This window comes from Phocoena sinus, chromosome 3, assembly GCF_008692025.1.
Source record: "Phocoena sinus isolate mPhoSin1 chromosome 3, mPhoSin1.pri, whole genome shotgun sequence".
Lineage (NCBI taxonomy): Eukaryota > Metazoa > Chordata > Mammalia > Artiodactyla > Phocoenidae > Phocoena > Phocoena sinus.
Window position 1 is genome coordinate 46,266,401 of NC_045765.1, and position 26,388 is coordinate 46,292,788.

Genomic DNA, 26,388 nt, shown 5'->3' on the forward strand with positions numbered 1-26,388 from the left:
ATGGGTATTACTTAGCTAGGACAAATATGTACATAAGTGAGCCAGCGGTTTTGTTTTACTTCTTTAATACATGAGTTGCTGCTGTACCTAAAGATGCTATTTGAACATTGTATACATCTACTTCCTTGAGAGTATGAATAATTTAAGCCAGAGATTACAATTTGGCTTCAAAAGACATTTGCCAAGGTAGAGGAGTAAGATTTAGAATCTGTATATCCATGGTGATAAAAGCTCTAGAGAAAATGAGGCCAAGTAAAAAATAGAATCCTGACATATACTACTAGAAGAGCAAGAACATATGGGTAGAAAGATAATGTTGGCAGCCTTTGCACATGGAAAACACTTTCAAATACAACTTGTAAGTATTTTACAGAAAAGGTAGACATAGTTGATAATTTGGAAATTAAAACTATTACAGAAGAGATGCCAGAGTTAAGACAAATTTTTCAAAATTTAAATCTATTTACATAACAAATGACTGATAAAAGATTGTTGTATGCAGAGAATTCTTAAAAATTAGCAAGAAAAGAACAAGCCAAAAGAATACTGGATGAGTATAGATTGACAGTTCATAGAATAGTACTAAATCCCAAAGGTCAGTAAAAACAAGCAGGTTTCCAAACTGTTAGGGAAATAAGTGAGGTCAGTACCTGTCAAATTGGCAAAATTTAGAAAGAACTGAAATAACTTTGCTAGTGGGAGAAAGAACACTACTGCTGAAAAAAATGAGTTGTTATAAGCTATTTTGAAGGGCAGTCTGATGGCACCTATCAAAATGAAAAAAATACATACCTTTCAGCCCAGCAACTCTGCTGTAATAGTATGGGATTTATAACCCATAGAAATAAAAGCACTAGTAGGTGAGGATATATTTAAGTACTATTAATAGCATTATTGTTTATGGTGGGAGAATATTGGAAATAATGGGAATACTGTGAGTTAGGGGATAATTGGGGAGTACTTCCATCTGTGCCATAGAATATTTATAGCCATTAAAAAGAATGCTAAGACCATACCAATTGACGAGGCAGAATTTCCAAGAAATTAAGAAAAGCTTGTTAGAATGGCATGTTTATTATTCTATTTTGGACTATGATCATACAAGTATGGAGAAAAATCATGGGAGAGTCCAAAAAGCATGCAAGAAAGGAAACCCAGCGTGTGTATGTCCCCATTTGTATAAAAAGTTACATGCTTACATTGTATGGTACCAACTTGCAGGAATGTTTGGGTTATAATTAGTTAAAAACAAGTGAACAAGAATAAAGTGAGTGGACCGTTTCTATTTCAATTTAAAGCAATAACAACAACTTATAGCTACTATATCAGTTGGTCAACACCCCTTACTCCCAAGCACAAGTGAGTTTATGTGTGTATGTATATAAGAGCATGGAAATAGATCTGGGCAATAGCAGGCTGTTTTTATATTTATATAGGTACGTCAGGAGGCATAGGATTGGCTTTTACTTTATATAATTTATTACAACAACTGAAACAATTCTAAATGTATTACTTTTGTAATTTAAAAATAAAACCATTTTTTGCTATCAGGTTATGTTTTGCTACTATCATGTTTATAATCATTAATAGTGAAAGAATAAGCCTAAAGAACACTTCTGGTTTATGCTTATATATCCATCAGTCTAGAGGTAAATTGCAGTGCCTGGTTGCCCTTTCTTTTTAATTTTGACTAGCACTGTCTTTGTGAACTCTAAATAAAGTTAATAAAGTATACCTGTGATCTTGAAAAATAATTGGCATATTGAAGTGAGAAGTAATGTTTTCTTTTGTCACTTAATACAAATCACTTAATTTTCTCTCCTCCCCTTTTTTCCAGATGATCAGTAGAATTGAATATGTGCATACAAAGAATTTTATACACAGAGACATTAAACCAGATAACTTCTTAATGGGTATTGGGCGTCACTGTAATAAGGTTAGTCACATGTTCTTTGCATGAAGGAACAAAGAGTAAAAAACTTCAAGAATTGCTTTGGTGAACTTTCAGTCTTTAAATTAAGAGTCATAGTAAGTTGAATTTGCTATTGATAATTGCTTTAAAAGATTGTACTAGAAGGATAATCTATTAACTTAATAACTTGAAATAAATTCTCTCCAACTTACCCAACCAAGGTTAGTTATTTATATGGAAATATAAAATTCCAAGGGCTTATAGTGAAATGTAATCATCTATATTATTTAACTATTGAACAGTTGTATCTATTTTTCATTCATTCGAATATCTAGCAAACAAAAAGCAAAAAACCCCATGTACTTTTCTTCCTGAATGCTAAAAATCAGATTTTAACCTTTGTCTCTGAAGTGTGGGTTTTTTTAATATATGTGCTTGTGCCAGCGTGGGAACCACTGACCCATCTGTCACCATGGCGTTAACATTTGCTGACTAAGCATGGTTGATAATGAGAATTCTTCAGTCCTTGGATTTGTGTATTCAAAAGGATAACTTCTGGGCCTGCTTCAAAAGTAGTTGACAGTTTCTTATTTGGGTGCCAAGTTGGGTGGGGTCTCCACCCCTCTTCCCCTCTCCTTTTCAAAGGGAAGTGTAGACAAGTGAAATGAACATACATACAATGAAATTAGTGTTCATTGGGGGCTGCAGAATGATTGAATTTATGGGGTGATTGGGTTTTAGCTAGTGACGCATGATTGCAGTTAAAAACTAATTGTGTTGAATTTTTTCTGCAATGATTAGTTGTACTGAGTGAATTGCTTTTTTTTATTAATTCAATGTTGAGCTCGGGCAGACAGGCAGCATTGGCAATGCACAAGCATGTTATGATCTGATGATCTTATAGAAATTCTCAACTTCAGGACAACTTGGGGGGGTTTTGTTTTTTGTGTTTTTTGCTTTGTTTTGTTTTTGGAAGGAACATTCCCATTTGTTTTATTAAACCATTAGGGAATGTTCGGTGTTTTTAGGTCTAGCTATAAATGTTTACCTTTGTTTGCCTGTATGAATGCCAACTTGGAGCCATTACCATTAGAACTGGTGTTATTTGTTAATGCGTGAGACATTAATGTTGGTCTGACCAAGTTTTAGGAATTTAACTTTTTTTGTTGAAAGCTGAGCTTTAAATAATAGAAGGTGTTTAAATCTACATACAACCTTTCTTGCCATTCCCAATTGCATCTTTTTTTTTTTTTTTTTAATGTTATGTGGCTTCTCTCTTTGAAGCATCCAGGTTCTTAATTGTTACTATAAAACCTGGTAATTTAATTGAAAAATTACTAGTCTTAATTTTGGGGGGCAATTTTGTCAGTATGACCCTAATCTTTTGACCATTTCCCAGCCCTTGTCTTCCCATTTTCTTCCTGCTAAAGACCCATTATCCTCATGTGATCCATGTTCTGCATGTTGACATTGCAGTACATGGTTTTTGTCTTAAATTTAATGATGGCCTAGATAATACCTCTTTGCTTTTTCCCCCCCTTTAAAATAGCTTATTAATCACATAGTTGTGTTAGAAAATCAAATTGACCAGTGATACGTAAACCTTTTTAGAATCTTGTATCCTCTTTTAGAGATATTAAAAAGAATATTGTGAAGCTGCTTTGCTGTTAAACAGATTCAGAGAGACCCTAGGGTTAGAAGTGCAGTGTTCTACCTAAGATTCAAATTCTGAATGTTGTTCTTGAACATTTTAGATTAGTGTTTTGTTTATGTAGTTGGTTTTTAGTGTTTTCTGTATTGTAGTTTGAAATATGCCAGTTGTATGAGACTGGATTCTTCGGTCAGCTTGTTCCAGTAGTTTTCTATTTGTGGGTAAAGAGTTGGGTGGGGGGCGCTTTTGAGGTTGATTTTTAAAGTCAAATTTCTTATTTGGAAAATTGTTCTGAATTTGATATTTAGTAGTCGTCACTCCAATCATAGTGAATTTGCTCATCTCTTCCAGTAATCAGCCCTGCATGCTTATGAAAATAAATTTTAAGGTGACTAAATGCCTTCTACCTCTTCCTTACTGAAGATTTTTTTCCCCTGTACAATCTTTTTTAGGGGAAGGGCAGATTGTGGTACCAAAGATTGCAGATCCAAATTCCCCCCTTTTTTATTAATAAATTAAAGAGCCAAATGTCACCATTGCTATCCCTGTTTCAGGCAGTGACACAATATAGTGGCATTAAAAACCTGAGTATTTTCCAGAATTCAAATGTTCTTAAGCATGTGATTCTTATTTGGAAAACTGAGAAGCTACAGTGCTTGGTGGAAGAAGGATGGCATTTGGCTACCCTGTTCTTTCTCTAATGCCTCGGTGTTGCCTGTCTGCGCCGGCCATTGTTGCAATGTAAGCAATACTGTTTGATGCACTGCCACCCTCTATTGTCTGTTTAGTGTTTAGAATCTCCAGTGGGGAAGAGGAAAAGAAGCATGACTGTTAGTTCTTCTCAGGACCCATCTTTCTCAGGATTAAACCAGGTCTGAAACTGTCTCCTATTCCAACCTCAATCCCAAATTCATGTGCTTTTCTTTCTTACTGTTTTATTTTGATTATTTTTGTTTTGTTTTAATTCTGGAGAATGTAGATCTTGCTCAAGCACCTCTTACGTTGGCATTATTCAGACATACTTGGCAAACATAACATTACTAAGATGTTTCTTTGTGGCTTTTGCTTAAAGTTTGTAAAATTTAGAGAAAACCTAAATGAAAACAGGATTATGTTTAGATCTGTAACATCCACATGAGGAAATATGTTGATCTACCATTGAAATTCTTTACCTAATGGTAAACTTGAGATAGACTGTTCAATTTTTAAAAATAATTTGGAGTTGCATTATTGCTGAATGATATTCTGCGTCAACTCTTCCCCTTCCCCTAGCGTACTTTAGGTAAGTGTAGATCAGATCTCAGATCTAGTTTTTCTAGAATTGATTACCTCAATATAAGAATTCTCTCAGCTTCAAACAAGTGGCATAAAATGCTTAAAGAGCATTATATGCGCTGGAACTAGAATATACTGTATTCTAACAACATAACGATAACTGAAGCACTTATCCATTACCATCAGTAACACATATGTAAGATAAACAGATGCATAACCTGATGATTTAGTGTTTAGCAGGCTAAACACTCTAATAACTTTCCAAATATTTTTTAAATGTAAGCAGAACTCTTCATATTTACTTTTGTAGAAGTTAGATAGCTTTATTACTGTATGAATTTTCAGATAAACAAGGGAAAATAATTTTTAAAAATCACACCATTTAGGTACTTAATCTTTGAAGCTTCTGAATGAACGAATCTTTATCAATTTAGTATACACTGAGAAGTAAGTATTGACGTAAGTAATCAGAAAAGGAAAAAAGTTGCATTTGATATGTGAGCATACTTTGTAGTTCCGTTATTAAACCACAAGTATCACCTGGGTAATCACTTAATCCTTTTCCATACTGCCCAGCATTATTTCAGGAACTACGTTCTCCCACTGTTAAAACGGTTTCAGGAATTCAATTTTACTTTTATTCACAAAGAAATACCAACTGTGGTAACTAGGTCTTGGTTGGGCAGAGAGGGAGGATGGTAGGTAATTAGGTACATTGTAAGGCAACTTTACTGCCCTATTTTTACTTTTCCATATACATTCACACATTTTACTTATATTTTATAACATAATTATTTAATAATAGGTTTTCTGGGTTATAAGGAAAAGTAATCTTGTGAATTTTCTGAAGGGCAGGAAAATGTGACTGCTGGTTAGGAGAAAAACTGTTGTAAATACCAAAAACTAAAATTGGCAGTAGCGTTTCTGAAGAAACTGGCACGTCTGCTGAATGGAGTTATCCCAGCGTACCCAACATTAACTCATTTCCACATTCCTTTGAAAAATATGCTGCATTCTTTAAAACAGCCACAAATTTTACTTAGAACATGTAGTTAAAATCCACAGAAAAGCAGCTTGACAACCGAAGAGTTTAAACGTCTCTTTGTATATGCAGACCTATAAAAACACATTATTTTATGACGTTGAATACTGACTTTTCCTTTTTTGGTTTTACCTTTACATATCTGCGCCTGTTGGATTGTATTCTTGGTATCACTTGGTTTCATGTAAATATTTCCCATTATATATGTTTTTACTCGTTTTAAATTCAGTGCATAGAGAGCGACTAAAGAAGCATGATAGGTACCAGAAGGTAATGAACTATCAAGAGATTTAAAATTTTTAAATTTTAAGTAGTTTTCAGTTGTTTGCTCTTAAAATGGGATACCTTTATTTATCAGTGACATTACTTTTCCTGACTCATTTTCAGTTTTTATAGGAGGAGAAAATTAAAAAATTTTTTGCTTTAATATTAAAGATTGAGATACTTCAGAAGGTAGTGTTTGTCCATTTTTGTTCTTAATAAGTTAGGTTTTTGTCCTTTAGAATTGTAGAAGGAAAGAACTCTAGTGAACACTGAGTTTTTATAAAGCAGTCTTTTAGTTGTGAGAAAGTGGTTATTGAGTTGCAAATGCAGCTGTTGAATCTAGACATGAATGTAACTATCAGACATAACCATGTCAGAGTTGTTCCTGTTTTCTCCTCCATTTGGAGTACTAAAGGAAGCAATCTTAGAAAATAATCCTTAGAAGAAAGTTCATGTCCTAATCACTTTTTATTCATAACCCACATAATTTTTTTTTTTTTTTTTTTTTTGCGGTACACGGGCCTCGCACTCTTGTGGCCTCTCCCGTTGCGGAGCACAGGCTCCGGACGCGCAGGCTCAGCGGCCGTGGCTCACAGGCCCAGCCACTCCGCGGCATGTGGGATCTTCCCGGACCGGGGCACGGACCCGTGTCCCCTGCATCAGCAGGCGGACTCTGAACCACTGCGCCACCAGGGAAGCCCCCACATAATTCTTTGGGAGAGTTTTTAAATGCCATGAAGCTGGATGTCCTTTTGGGTTTGTTTTTTCCCTTGTTTTCTTTTCAGTGTGAATCTGTAGAACTTAAGTCATAATTTTTGTTTTGCTTAACATAAGTATATTTTGCTCATTTTAATATTTGAGTACTGAGCCAATTTTCATATCGAAAGAAACTTAAAAGAGTATGAGCTTTATTTCTCTTAGTGGTTTTAATATTAACTTTCCTGTCCCTATTTTATAATAATTCAGTTGTTCAAGAAGTGAGTTTAATCATACAAAGAGCTTTCATTATCCAGTTACATTTTACTGAAAATTTAATCTTCATTCTTTATAGTAGACCAGGTGAAAACAAGTGTTTCATTGTCAATACGGTTACAGAAGCTCAAACCTCAGCCTTTCCCATCCAGTGTATAGCTAAGGCTAGGTTGTAGTGCCTGCCTGAAATAGGCATTTTTCATCCTCCTAAAAGAAGCACTTGGTCATATCTTTTTCACTTAAATCAGTAACTTGCTTTAGTTTTTTGTTTTGTTTTTTTTTTTTTGCGGTGCGTGGGCCTCTCACTGTTGTGGCCTTTCCCGTTGCCGAGCAACAGGCTCCGAACGCGCAGGACCAGCGGCCATGGCTCACGAGCCTAGCCGCTCCACGGCATGTGGGATCTTCCCGGACTGGGGCACAAACCCGTGTCCCCTGCATTGGCAGGCGGACTCTCAACCACTGCACCACCAGGGAAGCCCGCTTTAGTTATTTTTTGACGCAAACCCTAACAGTCTAGGTGGTCATGTTTCCCAGTATATCACCGACTGTAAACTGCAGCAGAAGGAACCTAGTGTCAGCCTAATGGGAAGAAAAACTGCAAAATTTAGGTGTAACTAGAAAAGAATAGTGTAGGGCTACATAGTATAAGAGCACATAGACCTGCTTTGCTTGATAAACTTTGTAGACATAACTTTTGATAAGTGATTTTATGATAAAGACTAAATAAAAATTTAAGTTAAGATTATTTTGATTTAGAAGGTAGGTAAATATGAACATATTTTGGGTTTTTCCCCCCAAAATACTTTTGTTTTTTTTCTTCTTTGTATAAAAGTTTTAATCATGGAGAGTAAACCTGAATTAATTTTAAAAATTAGCTACATTATAAATGAGTATCTTACGCCCTGTGTACCATTTAAATGAAACAGCACTAAACATTATTTTGTTCTAAAATACTACTTGGTTTCTGGTTAGCTCATTTAAACTGCTGATTGTAAGCCACCTTTATTTAAATAAATAAATACTTAAGTGCTTTTTAAGACTTTAGATCAACTTGTTATATTTTCCAGAAGCTTAAGCTGCTCACATGCGTAAATGTCAGTTGGAAATAAAATGAATGCATGCTTGTTTTAAAATGCTTATTTATTATAAATAAAAATCCTGGTTTTGTTGTCAATATACAACTTTCAGAGTTGTCTTATTTTAGATAATGAGCATTCTGTTGGCATACTAAAGAGTGGCCTTTGTAGAATGGAAGAGTTCCAGATAGCTTATGTCTAGTTTTTTAAAACCCCATGCTTGTTTACCAGTGTAACGGATGTCAGGCTTCATTATGGCATGCAGCACACTTGTCAGCAACTCTGATATTGAGCGTGTATACATTTCTCCACTGTGTTAGAGGTTCCAAAGACAGGCTCCTGAATGTGTAATGAACTGGCCTATGAAATTGTTCAGCTGACAGGGATCAACCACTTGACTTAACTGTATTTTTTTAACTTGATTTATTGATGAGGACTAATAAAAGCTTATTGGAGTGTTAAGTTTGTTCATTATCTGTTCTGTTTATGATGCTTTATTTTGATATAATTGAACAAAATAGAATAGATGCCATTTAATGAGTAAGAAGCAGTTTAACTGAACAAGATTGGAAACCTAATGTCTCTTTATTTTCTTTTAAAGTTATTCCTTATTGATTTTGGTTTGGCCAAAAAGTACAGAGACAACAGGACAAGGCAACACATACCATACAGAGAAGATAAAAATCTCACTGGCACTGCTCGATATGCTAGCATCAATGCACATCTTGGTATTGAACAGAGGTGAGTTTGAAAATTGAATGTGTTTATCAAATCCATAGCAAAAGCCATTGATGGGTTTTTAAAATACTTTAATTAGTTTCTTACAATATCTAAAGATGTTTCTTGGCTGAAGATTTGAAAGACACTTATTAATCCTTTTATCTGCTGCTTTGGACAGTGCAAAGAAGCCGATTAAATGCAGCCTTTTTGTTTTCTTTGTTGAAGCTTGTCTTTTGAGGAGAAAATATTGCATGATGGAAATTAGAAGCATAAATGCAACTTTATGTTTCTTTTTGCAGCTAAAGACAATACTTTTTTTCTTAATACTGATCTTGGGCTTTTTATGTTAGTGAAGCAAGCTGGGTTTAGGGGAAGAATGTATTGGTTATTTCTACAAGGAAAATGTTATCTGATTTCTAATAAACCAAAATGTGGTTGGTGGACCATCCCCGTTCTACTCTTCCACCCCTACATAAATGAATAGGATTTAGTTTAAACATTGTCATAATTTCTGTGGTCTTTCTATTTTCTGACTTGAATTCTAGTTTTTCATCTTTTGTCAATCATTTTTCTTTTTGCTCCTTAAAATAAGCGTAGAGGGCTTCCCTGGTGGCGCAGTGGTTGAGAGTCCGCCTGCCGATGCAGGGGACACGGGTCCGTGCCCCAGTCCGGGAAGATCCCACATGCCGCGGAGCGGTTGGGCCTGTGAGCCATGGCCGCTGAGCCTGCGCATCCGGAGTCTGTGCTCCGCAACGGGAGAGGCCACAAGAGTGAGAGGCCCGCGTACCACAAAAAATATATAAATAAATAAGCGTAGAAATGATATGCTTCCAGGTTATGGAACTTCATGAGAATGAGCTTTTAAGCTTAGGGAATAGCCATGAATATCTGAGTACCCTTGGTTAAACTATAGTTTCACATCTTCTGTAGGCCATTACCAGTCCTTAAGTACATGTATTTGTCTGAATATGCGTGTAAGTGTGTATGTGTTTGTGTATATATTCATATAGATGTTTAATTAGCTTAAAGTTGTTAATTTTTTCAGAGTTATCCCTAAATAATCTTTGTGAGCTTCTGTAAAACTTATGTCCTGCTAGATGGTTCTTCCATCTTTATTAACCTCATTTAGAAAGTTATTTAGCTAAATTCTTTTTGCTCTTTAAAAGTTAAGTTGCAGGATCGTGTTGGATTTTATAATTTTGGATTCTGTGAGGAAATTTTGTTTAGAAGTAACCCATTAGGAACTTTTTTTAAAAATTACCTTAACTGAGTAATTCCTTGCACAAGATACCAAATTACTTTCTCTCCTTGCTTGGAAACATTTTTTCTTGTGTACCTGGCTTTCTTTCACATGTTCTTCACAATAATTCCAGCCTTTAAATTTACATTTTCTTTTCTAGTCGCCGAGATGACATGGAATCATTAGGATATGTTTTGATGTATTTTAATAGAACCAGCCTGCCATGGCAAGGACTAAAGGTAAACCAGACTCACATCACCAGCTTTTTGTTTTAAGAATACAAATACACATTGGAGATGGCCTTTAAGGTCCCTTTCAAGTATGAGGTTTTCTGAGAGTGAATGACTTTGTTTTTACCCTTTATTGGTAAAATAAAATCTGATCGTTTCGGTAATAATTAGGTTAGTAGACTCTCACAGTCACACTTGAGGAACAGTTTCCTTTGGGACAATTAGTAGATACCCATTGGTAACCAGTAGCTTTACCTGGAAGGAACTTGACATGGGCTAAGAAAGGTGGAGACTTTCTCATTTTGATGTGTTGCCATTATGTTGAAAATGTGTACTTTTATGTACAGTAGAACTAGTTTATCCAGTAATACTAGCTATATTATTTAATTGTCCTAACATTTTATTTGTTTCCATTAATTAGGAGTTTTACCATTACTTCTGTGAGTATTTGTATGGTAATGATAAATTACTGTGTCCAAGAATTTAATGGCTGTTTAGTTGCTTTATTGGTCCTTTAAAGGTAAATGGTCCCTGTATTTATTGAGCATCTATGAGCTTGACAAATTGCTCAGTGTGGGTAGCTTTATCCAGTGTGAATATTTTTACACTGGAAAAATAACACCAGTTATTAATGTCACTAAATGATGGGCAGGCACATGTGTTTGGTATTGATCTTCTTATTTTGCCCTTGTTGAATATGGGTTAAGAAATCTCATTTCAAATTTGACTCGACCCATTTTTACTTAAATCATATTCCTGTTAAACTCACCCTTTGCTAACAGCTAAAAACGTTCTTGAAGCAGAAAGTCATGTGAAAAGTTAACAGTTTAGGAAAAGGAGATTACATGTATTATACTTTGATTTCTTTTTTATTCTAGGTTATGATTTCTCTTGAATCTCAAGTTTCCTTTTATGTGTAGTATGTTAAACTAGTAAAATTCTTCTCATAATACTGAGTATATCTGTGTGGTTTCTTATTCTCCACAGGCTGCAACAAAGAAGCAAAAGTATGAAAAAATTAGCGAAAAGAAGATGTCCACACCTGTTGAAGTTCTGTGTAAGGTAAGTGTACATGATGATTTTTTTTTTTTAATATAAATGATCCAGGAACAAAAAGGAACATTTTATTTTACAGCCTCAGAACTTAAGCATCCTATTGAGTAGCTATTTACTGTTTTAAATTTACTTTGGTTGATTCTTGGTATCTTTATGAATGACTTGAGGACTTCCTGGTGGCACAGTGGTTAAGAATCTGCCTGCCAGTGCAGGGGACACAGGTTCGATCCCTTGTCTGGGAAGATCCCACATGCTGCGGAGCAACTAAGCCTGCACGCCACAACTACTGAGCCCACACACCGCAACTGCTGAAGCCCATATGCTCTAGGGCCTGCGTGCCGCAACTACTGAAGTCCACGTGCCACAAGTACTGAGCCCACACGCTGCAACTACTGAAGCCCGTGCACCCCAACAAGAGAAGCCACCTCAAGGAGAATCCCACGCACTGCAAGGAAGAGTGGCCCCTGCTCACCGCAACGAGAGAAAAGCCGGCGCGCAGCAACGAAGACCCAGCACAGCCAAAAAAATTTAAAAAGGAATGACCTGAATATATGAGTCATTTTAAAATAATTGTTTTATGTTTCTGGTTTAGGCCCTATGATCTGTTTTAAATTGGAGGAAAAATAAGAAGGAGGTAAACTTTTCTAATAGACCCTCAATTCCAAACCTCAAAACCAATTTATGAGAAAATTAAGTTAAGAAATATTCCCCTTATTCTTAAACTGGTGCCAGAGAAGAAAGGATATCCACAATTGGCATATCAAGGAATTAGAGAAACAAAGGCAAGCAGAATAGAACAATCCAGAAATAGAAAGTGTCCAACAGTATAGTTGGCAGTTTGAATCTGGCTCATTTCTCTGAAATCTCAAACTTTGAAGAGAGGCACGTGAGTTGAGAGTGGAAAGATACTTTTGTCATGATGTCTCTTCCATAGAAAGAAGACCACATGGTCATCTTTGTGACAATTGCATACCTGAAATAATTAGAAAACAATATATAATTACGTATTTGGGTGGTAGAAGGGAGAAATCAGCATGAGTTGAAATAGTACTCTGGAAGGGAGTAAATGGTGATGTCTTTATGAGTCTCCCCATCCACAAATTTGCTTCTCTTTTTCTGCATATCTACAGAAACAGAGGGGATGGGTTGAGAAATTTATGATCTTTTCTGAGACTCTTTGGGGATTTGTTTTAAATTATGAAATACATTTTAGGTTAATGAATAAAATATTCAGGAAGAGAACGGGAGGATTTAGTACATTCTCTGCTTGTGTGCAGCATCTTAATTTTGATCTGGAAATCGTGAACTACATTTGTCTTTCTGGATTAGACACATATAATTGATTAAGGGAGCAGTGAACACCGAAGTATTAGGTATTACTATAAAGTAGTGAGATTGTTTTCAGTCTTATGGTCCAGCGGCATGGTCTAGCGACAGTTCATACTTTACATATGAAATACATATGAAATGTTGGTAGTTTTCTTTTGTAGAAGGAAGTTCACTTGATAAATGCAGAATACTATTAATACTATTAATACAGACTGTGAATGTATATTAAAAGTTGAGGACTTCCCTGGTGGCGCAGTGGTTGAGAGTCCGCCTGCTGATGCAGGGGACACGGGTTTGAGCCCTGGTCCGGGAAGGTCCCACATGCTGTAGAGTAACTAAGCCCGTGCGCCACAACTACCGAGCTACTGAGCCTGCACTCTAGAGCCCGCAAGCCACAACTACTGAGCCCCCGTGCCACAACTACTGAAGCCCACGCGCCTAGAGCCCGTGCTCTTCAACGAGAAGCCACTGCAATGAGAAGCCCGCACGTCACAACAGAGTAGCCCCCACTCACTGGAACCAGAGAAAAGCCTGCACACAGCAACAAAGGCCCAATGCAGCTAAAAATAAAATAGATAAAATAAATTTTTAAGAAAGTACTTTATAAAAATTAAATTTGTTTCCATCACTGTAATCAATAAAAAATAAATGTTGTGGATGTATACATTCTATGCTACTTGTGGATGTGAGAAATTTCTCAAAATCATAAGATTTTGGGAAGAGACTGCCTCTTTTAACTCATCTTCCTTCACGTTCACATTTACTCAAAGGGAGGAGATGTGGGGATTTTTTTTGTTTAAATACTTTGCATTTCTAGGTTCCTAATGGCAAAATCCTTTTGGTGACTAATATCAACAGCCTTAAAAAACATCTGTATACATCTTTGAGAATCTTTGCCAAGAAACCAAACGTGGAAACAGTTTACACCACAGATGTACTTATTAGTATTGTCTATAATAGAGAAAAATGGAATCCTCTAAATGTCCAGTTATAGGGAACATGTTAATTATGATGTATTCATTAGGTCAAACAATATCCAGCCATGAACTTCTAAAAAGTTGATGCGGAGGTTAGAAATGACATAGAAGGATGCTTGCAATCTTTTAATGGAAAAGGGAACATATTATGTATGCAGTATGATAACAGTTATGTTAAAAAAAAGACAAACCCAATCTATTCATAGGAGGAAGCATTGGATTATGGAAAAAAGAAAAGACAAACCCAGTATATTCATAGGGTGTGGTATTGGATTGATCTATATCATAACAATGGTTGCTTTGTATAATTGCACTCTTGATTTTACTTCTCTTTATATAGGTCTGTACTGCTGTTTAAAAAGAAAGTAATTTCAGAATGGAGAGAGAATACCCATTCACTGTCCTGTTCTGGCAAAGAACATTACTGGCCTCATTTTTGTTGTTTATTCTTTATTGCCATGCAGTTATTGTACGTTGATAAAATAATAGGTTAACAAGTGGGATATCTAAATTATTTAAGAACCTGTTACTGCAAGGAAAAGATATATATTTCCTCTACCAACATTAAAAGATATAATATGTAATAAGGTGGTTGGGACGAAGAAATTTTGTCAAATTTATGAGGATACCAAGTCATATTATTGTTATTTAGGTTCTCAGATCTTCTAGCAAAGTAGTAAAATATCCTTAAATACATTTCTTGCTTGTTTTTAAATACATTGATTTTTCTGTCTTAAATAAGTTTTTTGTTATTGTTGTCTTAATTTTGTGTTTTAACTCTTGAACTCGTAGGGATTTCCTGCAGAATTTGCCATGTACTTAAACTATTGCCGTGGGCTGCGCTTTGAGGAAGCCCCGGATTACATGTACCTGAGGCAGCTATTCCGCATTCTTTTCAGGTCAGTTTTTAAGACTATAAACTCCAGTGAGGGAAATTAGTTCAGTCTGCCCAACATATCTACTCTGACAAGTAGCAAGTAAAAGTGGGTCTAACCAGTGTGAGTGAATGAAATGAACGAAATGTTAAGAAACTGTGAGTTTGACATTTTTCCATTTCCAAATGTCCTTGAAATATTTTCGTTTGGGATGGAGAAACTGTTAAATCAAACTCAAAGTAGAATATAAGTTTTCCACAATAGTTAACACAGTTCACATTAGATACAAGTGACTGTTGGTGGCAGTTGGGACTCTCCAACTTGGTAGACAACCCTGCTCAATACCAAAATGAATAGCAATTAAAATATCAGGCAATAATTGGAGTTTATAATATTGTGGAAGTAGGCCCAAATTCTAGGATCCCTAGGTATACAACCCAAAATTGGTCTTGAAAAAATAAAGTACATGTGGCTCAAAATCTTAGTTGGAAGAGAAGAATTAGGGATAATGCTCTAATCCTAGAGAAGTCTTCCAAGTCACCAGCATAGACATCGCCCTCTCAAAGTTACAGTCTCACGTCTACTCTGATGTGTCTTTAGGGGATACCTTCTGTTAAGAATATTCCCCCATAACTGACAGCTTGACTCAGTGTTTTTGTTGTTCATGCTGCCTTTTTTTTGGCTGCACAGTGCCGCTTGTGGGATCTTAGTTCCCTGACCAGGGGTTGAACCCACGCCCTCGGCTGTGAAAGCACAGAGTCCTAACTACTGGACTGCCAGAGAATTCCCTCATGGCTGCCTTTCATTCCCACTCCCTTGCTCATTTCAAGAAAGTTTAAAGGCAGCTTCTTTTTGAAAAGGGAGAGGATTTATTCTTGAATACAGCAGACCAAAGCGGTGATATCATTTCCCCCCAGTTGAGACATGTAAAAAGTGGAATTAACTGAACAGTAAGTCATCTATAGGGAAAGAAATCTTGTAGAAGCTACCACACTTAAGAGAAGATATTCATTTCCTTAAAAAATGCTCTCACTGTCTTGAAAGTTCTGTGGAGTATTTAATTGGACCCTATTAATAGTGGGTTAACATATAATTTTATATTTTCCAGGACCCTGAATCACCAATATGACTACACATTTGATTGGACAATGTTAAAACAGAAAGCAGCACAGCAGGCAGCCTCTTCAAGTGGGCAGGGTCAGCAGGCCCAAACCCCCACAGGCAAGCAAACTGACAAAACCAAGAGTAACATGAAAGGTTAGTAGCCAAGAACCAAGTGACGTTACAGGGAAAAAAAATTGAACACAAAATTGGGTAATTCATCCATTTCTAACAGTGTTAGATCGAGGAGGTGGTTTTAAAATACATAAAAATCTGGCTCTTTGTTTTAAAAAAAAGACGTCCTTGGAAAATTTGACTACTAACTTTAAACCCAAATGTCCTTATTCATATATATGTATATGTATTTTTATATACATATATGTGTGTATATTATTATCATTTCTCTTGGGATTTTGGGTCATTTTTAACAACTGCATCTTTTTTACTCATTCATTAACCCTTTCCAAAATAAACATTTGGTGTTGGGAATATGGTATAATCAATCAATCCAAAATCCTAGACCTAACACTTGTTGATTTTTAATAATGAATCTGGTTAGCCATGGTATTTTGACTTTCTTTCCAACTAACAGTGTTAAGAATTTTTCTGCATGTTAATGCTTTAGAATTAAAAATGGAAAATTGTGAACATGATCTAAGTTCAAGAGGTGAGTCTGGCATTGCCCCCGAAGTGTCTATCTTCTCAGTTGCAGAGCACCTCATTTACTCTTTTTTTTTTAATTAAAAAAAAATTTTTTTCTTTTTGCTGTGTTGGGCCTTCGTTTCTGTGCAAGGGCTTTCTCTAATTGTGGCAAACGGGGGCCAGTCTTCATCGCGGTGCGCGGGCCTCTCACTGTCACGGCCTCGCTTGTGGAGCACAGGCTCCAGACGCGCAGGCTCAGTAGTTGTGGCTCACGGGCATAGTCGCTCCGCGGCATGTGGGATCCTCCCAGACCAGGGCTCAAACCCGTGTCCCCTGCATTAGCAGGCAGACTCCCAACCACTGCACCACCAGGGAAGCCCTCATTTACTCTCTTAAATGCTCAAATAACTGAAGAGCTCGATATATCCTTACTTATCACAAAAATAAATCTCTCTTTTAGTTGCTGCTTAGCTTACATGTGTTCTTAATTTCAAAATGATTTTTTCTTAGGGCGTTACTTTTTTTTTTTTTTTTTTTTTTTTTACTTTTTTTAAATTGTACAAATATTCAGGGTCTAGGGGTCTACTGTAGAATTGAATTCTGCAGTTATTCCTCGCAAATTGAAAAAAAAACAAACTGGGGCAAATGCCACTGAGCTGCTAGTCTATTTCCTTTCTATATCTCTCTGGCACTCTTAGTGCTACTAAGGAGTAGAACTGTTAGGGCACAGTGCCATTTCTTATCACTGTTGCCATACAGTTCAACTCCTGTGTTTTATGTTTTTTGTCTGTTTTTCTTTTCCCCTTTCTGGGGCTTACCTCCTGATACCTGCCTACTTCCTGGAAGTGGTGGGCAGATGAGGTTTGTTTTTTGGTTTCTAATTACGTAATTTCTGAATCACTGCTCTGATCTGAACTTGGTCTTCTTTGGTCCATATTTTTACTGTTGCAATTTAAAAATTTTATAATTTAAAAATAGGCTCTAATCTGAGGATACTTTTCAAGTAGTATAGTTAACTGATGTCATCCTCCTCCCAGCAGCTCATCTATTAGGAATGAAGTTGAGGTACTTCGTTTCCACGTTTCTGGGAAGGATCCACAGTTGGAGGTTTAATGTAGTGGGAGTTCTTAGATGAGGAAGTTTGAACTCAAGATAACAAACACTAATGCTTGCCCAGTGCTCTACCTCTGCATCATAGTTGGAATTTAATTGTCCCTTTTGAATGTTTTAATCATTATATAACTAATCATATTGTCAACAGGTTCTTAATGAGGTAGGTGGCTAGTATTGCTGAGAAGTGGTCCTGCCATTTAGGTAAGACCACATAGACTCTAAACTGAGGACCTGACACCTACAGTATATTTGCTTTTTCTCACAAAATGAAACCAGTTTTTGACTAAAGTTAGCTGGGATAATAGGATCATCACAAGTTGCAGTTTCTAGAACGAAAATTAGGTTGAAATCTCATCTGACCTAGAACATTGCACTTCAGGCATTCAGCCTTCAGAAAGAATTACCTTATTTTGAGCTAATTTCCTTGTTAGTTTACTGTGTGTCTCTTACTCAATAAACAAGCAAAATTTTTGTCCTGCCTTATCTAGGTCTTAAAGATGAGAAGTTGGATCCACTGAGTTAGTATGTTTCATTGGAAAAAACTGTAATTAAACTTAAGTTTAATCCTTATTTTGTATTGTATTTTTCATAAAAGCAATTTAAAATCTTATAAAAATTTCATAGCATTATTAGACACTGGGGTTATACAAATATCATACAGACATGAATTTGTAAAATCTTGAAAATTTGGACTTTTCATAAAACCCACCACATATCACTGACTGCTTTCAGAAATGTATTTCCAGGCAGTATGTTTTGACTCTTAAGCAAAATATTGCTTGCAATTAAAACATGCCACTCAACAGAATACAAAGAACAAAATTCTTTTTAATCTTTGACTCATTTTATTTTGGATATAAAACTTAGTGCCCTAAACAACTCTTACACAACCCCCCCCCCCATATATAAAGCCATGAAAGCATAGCACAGTTGAGGGTGGTGTGAAATAAGTATGGGGAGTCTATTTCCGCTAACTAACCTCTACCCCAACCCCATTATATGGGTCATCCAGTAAGAAATCTCCTGTGAAGCCTGGAGCTTGAAAATAACTGCTCTAGCTTTACTTACTCCTGATTCCAGTCTCTAATAAGGGTGTTTGAAAGCATATTCTCTTAGGATTCCCTACAGTAAGCTTTTATTCAAGGAAGAGCTCAATGATTCATTGATTTCAAGAAATCTTTTCCGTGGTGATGAAAAAAAATCGTATTACATTTTTCTAGTTAAAATTTTAGATGTGCTTTTTAAATATATCATTTGTTATTCACGAGTTACCCTTTCAGGGGTTTCCACATCAGAGGATTCAGTATCTTAAATGGATCTTCAGCAGGTAAATCTCTATATTGCAGACACATAACATTCCTGGGGAAAAAATCCCCCAAATGGTCGCTTTTACTAATATGTTTTCTATGATAATTTTGGAAAAAATCTTTATCTGATGCTTCTTCCATTGAAAGCTATAAGTTGTTTTAGCAGTTAACTAATAAGAATGTACAAAGACTTTAAAGTCTGACTTATTCAGCTAAGATGGACTTATATTTAATAGACTTGTATTTACTCTTCTAAAGAAAAGATCTTTTGAAATATTCCATTTTGAAGGCCATCAAAAGACTACAAGGCGTCTCCACTAATGCTCACTATGATCTGTACTGGTTTTAAGTGCTCAGGTACCACAAGACTACAGTTACTGTTTTTATACACGTTAAAGAGGAAAGCAAAAGATAATACATCTGATACACTTCCAAATTCATTTTCACTCCCTTTTCTTCAACTATATTTGATTATAAGGAAAGTACTTTTCAAGACATATAAGAAGTAAAGGAAAAAAATATTTTTAGGACATTCAGAATTCACTTAAGTTCACCATTTCTTTAGTTGAGGGCAGAGATGGGGAGAATTGCAGAAGGTAGTGAAGCCAAAGGTGGATCCTCTCCTAATTCTACTGTTCTCATCATCTTAACCCATCTGTTCACTATTCCAGTCATTGCTACTAAACATAGTTTTATCATAATATACATGGATGTCAAATTGTTGGCATTTAATAGATTAGAAATATTTTTTCCATCACATTATCCTACATGTTCATGGTCTTCCTTGATTTACCTTCCAGTATTTACTGGGCTTCACTTACCATTTATGTCTAGCTTAACTTTTTCTGACTTCACCAATTGCTGCTAGGAACGTGGCTGGTCATTCAGCAACGTAAACCATATCACAGGGGAAGACCTTGAAATATCTGGAGAGACTGCTCTGCTCCGAATACTCTCAATCCAAAGAGGTGCCGAGGAGCTGCATCTGTTTGCTGAAATTTTTGTCAGCTTTTTTTCACTGTGGACAATAAAGCTGGAGAGAAAAGAACCAAATAACCCAACAGGAAATAAAGATGAGTGCTTAAGAGTTGATTTGAAGTAATCTGAAGCCCACATCTCAAAGGCTTGCTGGACCTATCACACTTTTCAACTTGTCAGATTGAAAACAACTGTCAGAAGACCTAGAAGAGTACAGTGTTGCTGTGACTCAGTGGTGTATAATGCAGACCATCTACCAGTTGGGGAAGGAATCAGTTGTAACAGGTATTTTAAAATTCAGCATCCTTAGAAATCTGTAGCAGAATTAATTCTGTAAAAGAGAAGACAAAAGAAATCAGGTCATCAGTCTTTTTTTAATGCAGCTTAGGGATGATGTACCTGCTATACTTAAGTTGTCATTTATCTTATTTGTAGTGATAAAAATAAAATTTATTTCCTTTATCTTTCCCAACTAAATGCTATTTTAATTTCTGTGGAAAAGGAAGAGTTATTTTAGTTTTTGTTTTTTCCTTCAACTTTTATACTGTCAGTCTGATTCAGAATTCTCCAAGCTTGATTCTGATTCTATACAACCAGAAAAACCACACAAGCATATTACAGGAAAAGTTAGTTAATATAAATGGCTTTGCATAGTGAATGTAAATATTATAGTCAAAATTAATTTTTAAAAGTTATGTCTTATACTGTGAAAGGATTCTAAATTTTAAAAGCTCATCGCAAACTTCCTAGCCTTACTATTACATAAATATATCTTTGAACTAGTTTGTGGTTCTGTTGAAAAACAAAATCAAGTTAATCTGAAGTTAATTTACAGATAGGAGCGGATACATACTTTCCAGATTTCAGACTGAGGGATAGAATCTCCTGGTTAGTTGTATAAAAATAAACATTCTTTCTCCTTTTGCAGATTTGTAAAGAAAACTTAAATGTATCTATTAAGTCCTGAATTTGTCACATTAATTCTCCAACCCTGTTTTAACTCCTCCCCCCCCTCTTTTTTAGGAACAAAGGGATTCATTCCTTCATTCCTTATTTTAACTGTTGCAGTGAAGATGGGTTTTTGGACTTTAGAAACCAGGAGACACCACCTAAACTACAAGACAAACCAAGGACTAATTGCACACTGAGGAAAAGAATACTTAGTACTTGAAGATTGAATCTTGAATACCTGCTGAATGCTCCTATTGAGATTTTTCCTAAACAAGCATCTGTAACATTTTAGGACAATTCACCGGAAAAACATTGATCCCTGGGTGGAATATCCTACCATTGGCCAGTCTGAATCTGGATTTGACTGCTCTATTCTACCAGGAATATTGTTAGGCTAGCCTTTAACCAGCCCCTAAACAATTGTAATCATTAATTGACCCAGCAGTTCTTCAAATATCAGATTAAAAGATGAACAGATACAATTCTTATCCCTATTAAAGACACAAGAGTTTTCTAATATTTTGACTGACAATGTAACTTATGTTTTCTTTGTAGTTTGTTAGTGACAGTGGTTTTCATTTTAATTCTGTTTGGATATTCAACATAGTACAGGTTTCCCCTGTCTGAAAGTAGGGCATTCGAAACCTCTCCTAAGCTAAAATGGCATAAAGCAAAGAAGCAGTTACCTTAGGATACATGTTGCTGATAAATTGAGATAATGCATAGATGCTAACGGACACAGTTCAAAGCTGTGGCGGCTTGAGGCTGATGGTAGTTCCCAGGGAAAGAACTTGGCCGTGCCTTTATCACTCCTCAGGAGTGCCATTATCACTACTCAGGGTGCATGCTGCCTCTAGGTTTGCTGTGAAACGCTGAATGCTATTTTTGCTTTTTTCGTAAAAGCAAAAAATCTTTGGTTAGTGAAAACAGGTACTAATGTACTAATGTAGGCCTTTCATAAAATGTGAAGTGGCGTAAAGCGAACTTTTTGAAAAGTAGGGGGATACCAGTAATTATTCAGTATCGTGTAATTGTGTAAAAAAGCTACAGTAAAAGAAAACCCAACAATTTTAGTGGTTGTGAAAACATTTTTATTGTATTTAATGATAATTGCAGGACTTGAAACCAAATGCTCCTCAGGATAAGGGTCATTGCTATTTAGCTAATCCATAGTTTTAATTTGCTTTAAAATATTCCTGTATTTTAACATTGGAACTAAGTTACAGTATATGGTCAGATTTTTAAAAATTTAATTCAGGTTTGATTTGACAGCCTTTTCTTTTTGTGGTTTTACACTGCTAATCCTATTTAATAACATGCATCAGAAACGTAGTATTCCTGTGGCAAAGTACATTTTCAGAAAATTTCATTATCTTTCACTTTTGGCATTTGCTTTATGAACTTAGTGCTAGGACAGGCAACAAAAGCCTGTTTTGCACCTACTCTGTTGTTAAGGCATTGTGGAGAGACAGAAGTACAACACTGACATCTTTGTCTTTGGAGCTTGTCACAATATAGTTTTCAAATGAATGAAGATGACTTTCTGCCCTCAAATGAAAAAACCAAGGCATACATGCATGAAAAGTAAATTACAGAACTATTTCATTTATCCCACAAAGCCTGCTGGAGATGATCCTGCAAATGTTGAAGTATCAAAAAAGGAGCAGCTTATGATTGACAAAAACATGGTTTGTGCTGAGGAAGTGAGTGATTAGAGTGAGCTAGAATGAGCTATATAGGTTGGCTATAAGAGGAGGGATTGGACCAAGGGTCATTGATGACTTAAAGGAGGCCTGTAGGTGAGAGAAGGTGCTGATGAGATTTTCATGATGTTGAGACAACATATTCCCTTTAGCTATAGATAAAGCTTGTAGGTATTAGAAATGGGTGTATTTCCTCTGATTGCCTTCAGCTATAGATAGAACATGCAGCTATTATTGCCTGAGCCTCCTATTCAAACCTGCCTTTATGTGGAAGCCCTGAGGTCTAATTTGTGGAGGAGGAGAAGTGTATTTACAGGGTGGGGAGGCTTGAAAGTAAAGCCAGAAAGCCTCGTTTACATTTTCAAATCTGTGGTAAAAAAAACTAGTCTCTTTAGTGTAACTGATAGACGTAAAGAATTTTTAAAGGTCTAAGGTTTCTGTATAAAAATCATATACTTACCAGGTTTGTGTTCAGTGGAATAACTCAGATAATTATGCCTTGAATACATTTATTATTAAAGCCTTTTGTTCCTCGTTTGTATCAAATAATGTACAGAAAAGTTCCTGCTCACAGTATGATTAAAATTACTTTCTAGTTGATAAAGCAATCTTATTTTTTATTTATTTGACTAATAAACACAATGTATTCTAGGTACTAGAAATACAGAAGTAAACAAAAACAGGCTTACTGGAATTACCACTAATTCTCTTGAGAACTGTATGCTGGACGGGAAGGCTTTAATTCACTGTATACCACTCCTGCCTAGAGGCATCCAGTACAGAAGTTTCTGGGTTTTTTTATTTTAAACGCTAACCTGACCTAGTGATTTTCAAATAGATGAAAATAATGTATGAGTTACCATTCTAAAGTAATTATTTCCCTACTTTGGGTGTGGTTAAGAAAATTTTTTTAACTTGGAGTTTAACATTCTTTTTTTCTGTTTTGATTTTTTTTTTAATAGGTTTCTAAGCATGAATCAAGGAACAGAAGAAGCAGAGCAGATGATCGGAGCAGCATTTGTTTCTCCCCAAATCTAGAAATTTTAGTTCATTATGTACACTAGCCAGTGGTTGTGGACAACCATTTACTTGGTGTAAAGAACTTAATTTCAGTATAAACTGGCTCTGGGCAGCACTGGTGTTGCTGTGTCCTGAGTTGTAGCCGCTGTAATTGTGAATATTAACTGAGATAGTGAAACATGGTGTCCGGTTTTCTATTGCATTTTTTCAAGTGGAAAAGTTAACTAAATGGTTGACACACAAATTGGTGGAGAAATTGTGCATATGCCAATTTTTTGTTAAGATCTTTTATTTTGAACTATACTGCTTTGAGATCTCATTTCAGAAGAACGGCATGAACAGTCTTCAGCCACAGTTGTGATGGTTGTAAATGCTCACAATTGTGCATTCTTAGGGTTTATCCATCCCTGGGGTTTGCAAGTTGTTCACTTAAAACATTCTTAAAATGGTTGGCTTCTTGTTTGTAAGCCAGCTGATAATGGTAGCAACCAAAGATTCCAGTGTTTGAGCATATGAAAGACTCTGCCTGCTTACCTGTGCTAGAAATAACAGCATCTAAAGTGAAGACTTAAGAAAAACTTAGTGACTACTAGATTATCCTTAGGACTCTGCATTAACTCTATAATGTTCTTGGTATTAAAAAAACAAGAAAAAAGCATATTTGTCACAAAAATTTAGTTAACATCTTAAACTGAACATGTATGTATGTTGCTTAGATAAATGTAATCACTGTAAACATCTATATGATCTGGGATTTTGTTTTATTTTGAAACGGGAGCTTTTTTGTTTACAAGTTCATTAAAAAGTATAAACTGTTTCTCTAAGGAAATGAGATTTTTTTTTAAACAAAAAAAATGCCTTGCTGACTCACTATGAAATCAAAATCTCCCCAATTTTTTAATAGACTACTTCAAGTCATTTGTTATGTAATATTCCTTTGCGAATCATTTTAGATTTAGTGTCATGACTTTTTCTCAGATTTTTTATTTAAAAATATTTTTTTTCCCTGAAGCGGAAAGGCATTCTTTCATTTTTCTTTTTTTTTATGACTTGTAGGCACAATACCTAGTGCTGCAGCTGCAACTGCCAGCACTTGGTATTGTAACTTTTGCAGCCTCAGACTAACAGCTGGACTGATTTTGAATAAGAATGAAAGCGTTAAAGGGTTTAACTACAAAATAAAACTATTGTTTAAATTCCTTGTTGATTGGCTCTAAGCTGATTGACTCCTAACCTTGGAGAGCATCATACCCTGTGAGGTTCTTGTGATTGCTGACCCTCCCTATCCCCCACCCATTTCTATAAATTATCTGCAGTTCATCGCTCAGTCTTATGTGTGGCCCTTTTCTTTTTCTGACCCAAGAGAAAGAAAAGCTTAATATCTAATTCATTAGTGTAATTTATTCATTTATAGCACATCAAGATAAGTTAAAAGAACTTTTGTCTAAAAATGCTGCCAGGCGCCTATTTGTGTAAATGCAGGTATTTTGTAAAATAACCTTGAAATTGACATGTGTTTGGTCAGATTGTGTCAGGTTTGTTTTCTTCCTTTTTTTTTTTTTCTTTTCATTTGAAAACTACCTTAGCAATAATTAATTCAGTGATGACCACATTCTGCCATTAAAAGATACATTAGCACCATCATACTGCAGAAATCTTAATGAGTATGAACTTTGGGGTAGGCAGCTTCTTTGTTTCCTTTCTATCCACCCGTGTTGGTTAAGGTATTTGTTTCTTGACTAATAAACCCTTTGATACTTTTAGCCAGAAATCAGTCTCATAAAGCTATTTTTGAGTATAGTTTGTGTAAAATAAAAATGTTTAGCTTTGGTAATAACTTTTCCAAGCTGAACTCCCTCTAGCAAGATATTTTTCAGTGCTTTTATTTACTATGCACTTAGACTATGCACTTTTTCTGAAATATTTTTGTAACACTTTTTTGTATTTTTGCCATTTGAAAAGGTTGTGGTGTAGTTGGTCTGTAATTAAGTTGCAGATTTAAAACTGCTGTTAGCTTTGTAAATCAAAGTATAGGTGTTTTTGTCCTGGTATATTGTCATTCCATCTGCAGCTGGAGCTGGAATACCATTGATCTTCTAGCTACCATTCATTTTCTTCACAGTTCACAAAAGAAGAATGTGAAATTCAGTGAATGCTGTTACTAATCCTGTCGGGAGATGAATCTCATTTCACCAAAATTAAATTATGTTTTTCCACTAAAATGATGATACAAGTTGAAGACACATCGCTCTGAAATTGGAAGACCTCACCACTTAAGGCTCCGCAGTGGCTTACTCAGCTGAACTCTAGGTTACTGCTCTTTACTTTGTTCACCCATTGGGGGGTGCAGTTTTTAAATGTTGGGAGATGGTCATTCTAACTACTGTTGAATGTCTGTTTTGGGAAGGTATAACAAGAAAATAAAAAAGAATATATATGAAGGGAGAGACTGGTTATCTCCTCCCATATGGTTGTGCTCATGCTCCTACGGCCTGCAAGTGGAATTTTGGAGGATTGCTTTTACTATTATTTTCTATCAACAAATATTAAGAGATTTTTCCTATTTCTACTAGTCCTTGCAATGTTTTGAGCAGATTATACTTTAATAATTATAAATTTAATTCCATTATAATAAAAATACCAAACAAAAGGATTTTAGAATCCAAGCCACTGAGCTAGTTTTCTCTTAACATTTGCTGAAATATTGAGATTAACGTTCTTGTAACTTGACTAGAGTGAACCATGGGAGGGGGTGGCCTAGATATTTTCAGCTTACCTCCTAAAAATTTGCCAGTAGTTGGTGAGATAGTTGACTCTTTCTGAGCCAGACTGATAGCAGAGCAGTATTTTAGGTTTTCTCTTTGTCAGTTTTTAGGCAATGATAACCATGTGACCAATGTGTAAGTAGGTCCGTGAGGTATAGTAAAATGTTACAAACATAAAAATTTTAGGTA

General features: G+C 35.6%; 1 protein-coding gene across 8 annotated transcripts in view; it reads left to right on the top strand.

Moving 5' to 3' along the window:
- Positions 1 to 25,876, top strand: part of CSNK1A1 (casein kinase 1 alpha 1) — a 50,238-nt gene extending 24,362 nt beyond the window's left edge. Inside the window, exons 4-12 of one of the 8 annotated variants that reach the window (XR_004349345.1) lie at positions 1,838 to 1,936; positions 4,352 to 4,435; positions 8,794 to 8,933; positions 10,313 to 10,391; positions 11,370 to 11,444; positions 14,537 to 14,643; positions 15,728 to 15,876; positions 19,651 to 20,045; positions 20,784 to 25,875. Coding sequence is in view for 5 of the 8 variants with exons in the window: in XM_032628181.1 (XP_032484072.1) it covers positions 1,838 to 1,936; positions 4,352 to 4,435; positions 8,794 to 8,933; positions 10,313 to 10,391; positions 11,370 to 11,444; positions 14,537 to 14,643; positions 15,728 to 15,876; positions 19,651 to 19,703 (786 nt within the window). In the remaining 3 variants the exon portion in view is untranslated. Of the gene's footprint in view, positions 1 to 1,837; positions 1,937 to 4,351; positions 4,436 to 8,793; positions 8,934 to 10,312; positions 10,392 to 11,369; positions 11,445 to 14,536; positions 14,644 to 15,727; positions 15,877 to 19,650 lie in introns of all 8 variants that reach the window. The other 7 variants (XR_004349346.1, XR_004349347.1, XM_032628182.1 and 4 more) reach the window with 7 other exon arrangements.
- The last annotated feature ends 512 nt before the right edge of the window (positions 25,877 to 26,388 follow it).